At 35.6% G+C, this 7,461-nt stretch overlaps 2 protein-coding genes across 2 annotated transcripts in view; both read left to right on the plus strand.

The window, feature by feature from the left end:
- Positions 1–1,261, plus strand: part of LOC103505494 — a gene marked incomplete in the record, with an annotated part of 5,979 nt that extends 4,718 nt beyond the window's left edge. The window contains 2 exon segments of the mRNA XM_026820813.1: positions 314–436; positions 927–1,261. Of these exon segments, the coding sequence (XP_026676614.1) occupies positions 314–436; positions 927–1,068 (265 nt within the window).
- Positions 1,262–1,415: 154 nt separating this feature from the next.
- LOC103505238 lies at positions 1,416–6,368 on the plus strand. Its single transcript, XM_017442403.2, has 7 exons — positions 1,416–1,420; positions 1,898–2,131; positions 3,632–3,635; positions 3,941–3,944; positions 4,678–4,820; positions 5,087–5,499; positions 6,020–6,368. Exons 1-7 carry the CDS (start codon positions 1,416–1,418, stop codon positions 6,255–6,257), a joined length of 1,041 nt encoding a protein of 346 aa, XP_017297892.1. The 3' UTR covers positions 6,258–6,368.
- The last annotated feature ends 1,093 nt before the right edge of the window (positions 6,369–7,461 follow it).

Below are 7,461 nucleotides of genomic sequence, written 5' to 3' on the forward strand. Positions count from 1 at the left end.
TTGTATTTCCTACATTTACCAAGGCCCTCTGGTAATTGTGAAAAATAACCGGTAAATGTGAGAAATAATGAGTTTTATAGAATTATTTCTTACATTTACCAATGACAGTGGTAATTGTGAAAAATAACCGGTAATTTTTCACAATTACCAGATTTTCTACATTTACCGTAACATATATATCATATTGTATCAAGGTAGAAAAATATATCAAGTACCTTAAAGAAGAAGAAAACAAGGAGGGGGTTTTGACGAAAAGATAAAGGTCATTTTCGACAGTCAGGGTATTGAGGTTTGTTTGACTTTCCATTTTCAGATTACTCACGATTGAAAGTCAGGACAAGGTGCTGTGTCATGTCATCATATTGACGTTGTTGTCTTGTTGCTATGTTCTCAACTTGAAAACCCTATGCTCTTCTGTCCCTTTTTCTGCTGACAAGTAAGTTAACTGAATAACACTTTCAAGAGGTTTGATAGTTTACTGTAATGGATGTCTTATCGTCCCTAAATGCCGGCCCCAATCAGTTTTTCCCCCCTTCCTCTTTTAAGAGGTTTGATTGGTATAACAATAGGTGGCTTGCACGCCGGAGGTCTCGGTTTTGATTTCCGACGCATTGAAGTTTATTTATTTTTTTTTTTTTGTCTTTGTGCTTAAATTTCGAGGTGCACTTAGCTTCGTGAGGGCAATTGAGTAGCTAATTTAATCGAGTAGCGACCAGTGGAGGTATTACCAGTGTAAGAAGATTATCGAAATGAAATTTGATTGCAAAGGAGGCTTATAGTAATTCTGTGATACCCATAAAATTTGTGAAAAGGCTCTGCTTTACCACAAAGTACCAATCCTTTCAACACCGTGAGATAGGTGCCAAGCCTATCTCATTCTCATGCCAAGACACGGAAAATCAAAACAACAAATAATTTCATTTCAGAATCAATCCCATGTTGCATATAGTGGGTTTGACTCCTGCCCCTAGCACGGATAAACGTCTCTACGTCCTTAAAACTCCCCTCCCCCCTCTGCCTACGATGGGCGGTAAGCGTGGGAGAGGACTGAAAAGGAAACGACAATAAGCTTCTCTCTCTTCTGACTAAGCTATTCGGAGGTAAGTGAGAATAAGGATTAAAGAGGAAAAGAAGTGACCTATCGTTTGTCTACAGAACTGAGTTATCTGTAAGAATTCAATTGATTTATTTTTATTTAATAAATAACAATTATTTTGTCAATACTGATTTCTAAGAAATAAATCCTGAAATTGGCTGGCTCGTTCTGAACCGCAGTCAACCATCGTTCGTTCAAATTAACATTAAATTTAATACCTCTACAATACCTATATACATTATATTTTAAGCTTTTTTTTTTCAAGTTATAGCCTCACTCTTTTCAATATCGCCTGTATTACCTAGTGTTAACTAATGTAATGCAGTAAGTGATAGTCAATACAGTATGTATTGACACAGGTACCTGTCTCAGTAGTCTTCGAGGCATACTAAATGCCCGGTAGCCAGCTGTTTACTTTTACACACGGTATACACGCCACCTATTCACTCTTGCGATAGGAGCAGTCAATCAAAAGATCAATTATTTTAACCTATACCTCTAAGTGTGTAGCTAGCAATGTTCCGTGTCCATTAAAATGACATGAATCATACCGGTCTAATGTAGAGCTAGAGCGCCTTGTATTAAACGAGCTGTACAACGAACACCACTTTGCCGTATCATAAATGGGACATGTAAAGTCATCTATGTATCACAGAGGGAGAGAACTGATACTGAAAATTATAACCTTCTTTGAAAGTCACAGGGTTAGTTTGTCACATTAGGCTATTGAAACTTGAATGACAGTACTCTTTCAAGGTTATTGGGACATGATTTTTTTTCTCTATTCTTCTGTGTCCTCAGGTACACATCCTTTTTTATTCAAAGTGTATCCGAAATTTTGAAGTCTTCCTCAGTCAAAATAGAACCAGATGTTTTGAAGCACAGAGTAAAGATGTTAATATTCTGTGAGCTATTGCTCAAATTGGTCAATTCAAAAAGAAAGGTGGTGGGGAGCAAATTCTCACTTGTATCCCATCTGCCAGCCACTAATCAATATATCCTGGACAACTATACTGCCAATAATTTAGGAAAACGGTGAGTAGGTTGAGTAGGTATTTTTATTTTTACACTTTACTTATGGACAACAACATTGAAGGTATTGTGTCCCAATGGATCATAAGCAGTGCCTTGAGTAGGTAGATGTGTAAATAGGTAAGTAAACTATCCAGATAGAACATCACCTAATGTCTTTCATATACAATTATGTATACACTCAGGGTACTGAGAATAATATTGATCTGGTTTTAAAAATCCCAATAAATAGTAAAAAGACATTTGATAGTTGATTGATTGATTTTTTGATAGTAAAAAGACAATCTGATAAAGCCTGACCCCATCCCAGAAAAAAATCATGAAAAAAAAATGTGCACAGATTGAAATTAATTTTACAAGTAGGTGATATTTTATTATTATTGTTATTACTTTTTTGTGTGCAAAAAATCAAAATAACATTGTAGTGTATATGTTACGGTAAATGTAGAAAATTGGTACTTTTGAAAAATTACCGGTGATTCTTCACAATTACCAAACGTGCTGGTAAATGTAAGAAATTTTTCTAAATTTCTTACTTTTACTGGTAATTCTTTAAAATCGCCAATGCTCAGTGGTAAACGTAGAAAATAAAGATTTCTAATGCTCTTTTGAAATTCAAATTACCATATTTGGAACCCCTTTCTTTTAAATTGCAAAATAATATTTCAGTTCTTCGAAATATGCATAAAACCTAACACTTTGGTCACCTTTATCCAGGGGACAAATGAGTTTTTCCGTATCCCCAACTTTCATGACAACAAACTTTTTTATTAGATCGTGTTCTAAAGGTGTTTTACCAACTATTTTAGACTTACCTACTTTCATTCACATTCTTTATCAAACTTTGGTACTTATCTTTAGTAAGAAAAACTGCGTTTGGATTTTTAGTGGCAATCACATTTAGTACCTACATACTTTTAAACCAACTGGAATGGCAGATTCGTTGTTGCTGGTGTTGTTGTGGAGGTGAGGGAGCTTTGTTGATTTTGACTTGTGTTGCAGAGGAAGTGCGGGAAGTGGCCGTGATACAAGTCACACAACCAGCTAACCACACTGCCAGTGTTTTCACAGTCCTCAGTAGAATCCTCACTCGGTCCGTCTTGTTGGAGTTGGGCTTCTGAACTCTTCATTCTTAAAGATTGAAGAGATATCCTCTGGAACATAACAAACCTAAAAGAAGTATTGTAACTACCCAAAACTTGACATTGAAGGAGTCCTTCATCAAGGCAGGATATCCAGGGATTAAAACCAAACGTCCCAAATTCCATAAACTTCAATTTTTTTTAAAAAAAAAGAGAAAGGAAAAAGAAGAAGAAGAAAAAAAAAACAATGGTGTATTAATTTGCTCTTATGGAAAGGAAACCAACTTCGCCCCGGGCAGGAATCGAACCCGCGAATTATATATTCCTGAAACGGGTAGTGTCCTACTTTACAAGTGGAATGTATTTTACAATTTCGCCACATTTCCTCCATTAAAAAACTTTTTACCTTCCTTAACTTCAGGAAGGTAAGTAACTTCCTTGCCTAGGAAGGAAAGTAATGTAATCGGCTGAAAAATTTTGTTTATTTTAAAGAGAAAGGAAAAAGAAGAAGAAGAAGAAGAAGAAAACAATGGTGTATTAATTTACTCTTATGGAAAGGAAACCAAGTTCGCCCCGGGCAGGAATCGAACCCGCGAATTATTTATCTAATTAGAGTCAAGTAATGCCCCAATTCCTGAAACGGGTAGTGTCCTACTTTACAAGTGGAATGTATTTTACAATTTCGCCACATTTCCTCCATTAAAAAACTTTTTACCTCCCTTAACTTCAGGAAGGTAAGTAACTCCCTTGCCTAGGAAGGAAAGTAATGTAATCGGCTGAAAAATTTTGTTTAGGGTTACCAAGGTGAATCGAGCTTAACCGAGCTTCATCAAGAGTGTCTAAGGTTGGTTAGGCTTGTGCCACGTTGGTCATCCTAAAGCCTAGTTATTAATCTTGTACGTATGTAGCTTCTAAACTACACACCACATGTTTCAGAAGTGGATCTTAGATGTAGTTCATTACAATTCTGTAGTTCATTACAATTCTAGACAGTCCCAGGTAGTGGGCTAATATATTGGATTCTTAACAGGGAATACTGGGGTTTGAATTCCAGTTGCGGCAAGATATATTTCTTATGTAAGGTTAAGCTACAAAAATGATTTTTCTCAAAAAGAACCCTTGACCTCTTTCTCCTCATAAAAAAGTAGTGATACCTACCTATCTACATTGTAATTTCCCGGCCTTGTCTCATCATCCCAAACTTGACCTTACTACCAATTTCACATCCAATGGTGAAATTAATATTTTCAATATTTGATAGATAAACCCAATAGTTTCCTTTCGTATTATGTGACTTTGGACTATGTTGTTTAACAGTTATTTTGTCGGGAATCGAACCCCTAAGCCCTAAACTACTGGGTCAATTTGATTTTCCATTCGTCAATTTGATTTTCAGCTTTTGAGACTTTTTTTTCAGATATGAAATGAAAATTGACAGACTTACCTAGCAGTTCTTCACTCTTGAAGAGCCTGGTTCTACTCTTTGCTCCTCGGTAGAAGTAACCATTGGAGGCGACACTGTGTATGTCGGAGAGATTCCTCAGAACCCTCAGTGTAGAACATTTATTGCCATCAGGAGTAAAAATAAAAAGAAACCATCACATAGTAAGGTAATACTTATTATATCATATTGGGAAAAGACCACACATGATTAGGTAGTCAAGTAGAAGCGTAACATGTTTATTGTTGGTTTATAATTTTTCCTTGTTAAATTTTTATTTCTATTACAAACATTTGAATGGTCAAAGAAGTGCAAGATAAAATTTAGTCAAAAAAGGGGGAAAGAAACCTTTGTCCAGGAATAGAGAGGTAATAACTGCCTATTATATAAGGTCAAAAGTAGTCTGCAGATGTTCAAACTCCATTTTGTCAACAGGTCAAACTATATGAAACCTCAAGCACACTTCTAGTTGAGAAAAAAGAAGAGTCTCAAAATGACAACAAGTTTGAAGAGATAAACAAAACTGACAAATTCTACAAGGTGTTTGCTTCAAAGAAAGGTCTTCGTCAACATCAAAATATTCAAAAAATGAACATTGTATCTGGATCTGTTCGAGATAATTTGAAAGAACAACTTAACATAATCAAAGTGGAGAATGAGGATGGCGAGATTGCATCTGGTACAAGTTTGGTCTCCATTCTACCTCCATGTAATAGAAATGCCACTCTCAAGGAAGATGTATACAGTGTGGAATCCATTATTCCAGATAATATTATGCTAGAACTGGAATCAGATGCCCAATTTGTAATGGATAATGTCAAGAGCTCAACATCACTGTCTGAAGAAGAGTAAGTTTTTTTTTATCATAAATGGGACATGTAAAGTCATCTATGTATCACAGAGGGAGAGAACTGATACTGAAAATTATAACCTTCTTTGAATAACCATCGTGAGGACTTGTGCTTGGTCTTTAAAAGCAGAGAGAACCCTTTGAGGAACTACCAGCTTGCTAGGCTGGTTAGGGTTAGCTAAAAAAAAAGAGAAAGGAAAAAGAAGAAGAAGAAAAAAAAAACAATGGTGTATTAATTTGCTCTTATGGAAAGGAAACCAACTTCGCCCCGGGCAGGAATCGAACCCGCGAATTATTTATGTAATTAGAGTCAAGTAATGGCCCAATTCCTGAAACGGGTAGTGTCCTACTTTACAAGTGGAATGTATTTTACAATTTCACATTTTCGCCACACTTCCTCCATTAAAGAACTTTTTACCTTCCTTAACTTCAGGAAGGTAAGTAACTTCCTTGCCTAGGAAGGAAAGTAATGTAATCGGCTGAAAAATTTTGTTTACTCTATTCTTCTGTGTCCACAGGTACACATCCTTTTTTATTCAAAGTGTATCCGAAATTTTGAAGTCTTCCTCAGTCAAAATAGAACCAGATGTTTTGAAGCACAGAGTAAAGATGTTAATATTCTGTGAGCTATTGCTCAAATTGGTCAATTCAAAAAGAAAGGTGGTGGGGAGCAAATTCTCACTTGTATCCCATCTGCCAGCCACTAATCAATATATCCTGGACAACTATACTGCCAATAATTTAGGAAAACGGTGAGTAGGTTGAGTAGGTATTTTTATTTTTACACTTTACTTATGGACAACAACATTGAAGGTATTGTGTCCCAATGGATCATAAGCAGTGCCTTGAGTAGGTAGATGTGTAAATAGGTAAGTAAACTATCCAGATAGAACATCACCTAATGTCTTTCGAACTACCAGCTTGCTAGGCTGGTTAGGGTTAGCTGTTCTCCTCCCTGTTTATAGTCCCACAGCTAGACGCTAGTGATAGATAAATCCAATAGTTTCCTTTCGTATTATGTGACTTTGGACTATGTTGTTTAACAGTTATTTTGTCAGGAATCGAACCCCTAAGCCCTAAACTACTGGGTCAATTTGATTTTCAGCTTTTGAGACTTTTTTTTCAGATATGAAATGAAAATTGACAGACTTACCTAGCAGTTCTTCACTCTTGAAGCATTTGAAATCATCTCGAGGTGTTCCTCGCCAACGTAACTTGTATGAGAAATTTGATATTACACTGTTATATTAGATACACTTAAAACGACATTATAATGCCCGGTACCACACTAACCTTTCCTTCCACGAAAAATCAAATTTTGATCGAACGCTAAGTGTTTTTTGTATGTGAACTAGCTAAATAACGATAGTGGTCCCCCTGTTTAATTTTATTTTAATGTCTTCAAAGAACCGTGAATAGTATGTAATTTCTTAAGGATACCTACTTTAATGTGTAATTATGTAGGTACATACATATTTATTTTGCACACACATTCGATAGGGATCAGATTCGATAGTAAAAGATCTCGTATTTAACCATTGAATGACATTTTGCGTTATCGCCAACGTAAATTGTATGAGAAATTAGATATTACACTGTAATATAAGATACACTTAAAAGGACATCATAATGCCCGGTACCGCACTAACCTTTCCTTCCACGAAAAATCAAATTTTGATCGAACTCTAAGTGTTTTTTGTATGTGAACTAGCTAAATAACGATAGTTGTCCCCCAGTTTAATTTTATTGTAATGTCTTCAAAGAACCGTGAATAGTATGTAATTTCTTAAGGATACCTACTTTCATGTGTAATTATGTAGGTACATATTTATTTTGCACACACATTCGATAGGGATCAGATTCGATAGTAAAAGATCTCGTATTTAACCATTGAATGACATTTTGCGTTAAACTTGATAACATTTAAGTGCAATCCAGAATTCGCATATGTAGAATTGTA

This window comes from Diaphorina citri, unplaced genomic scaffold (assembly GCF_000475195.1).
Source record: "Diaphorina citri unplaced genomic scaffold, Diaci psyllid genome assembly version 1.1 scaffold9, whole genome shotgun sequence".
Taxonomy (NCBI): domain Eukaryota; kingdom Metazoa; phylum Arthropoda; class Insecta; order Hemiptera; family Psyllidae; genus Diaphorina; species Diaphorina citri.

Excerpts from the sequence above, each read along its gene's own strand:
- LOC103505238 (XM_017442403.2), top strand. Across the intron at positions 4,821-5,086 it reads AGAAACCATCACATAGTAAG|GTCAAACTATATGAAACCTC; the intron begins GTAATACTTATT and ends TTTTGTCAACAG. Across the intron at positions 5,500-6,019 it reads ACATCACTGTCTGAAGAAGA|GTACACATCCTTTTTTATTC; the intron begins GTAAGTTTTTTT and ends CTGTGTCCACAG.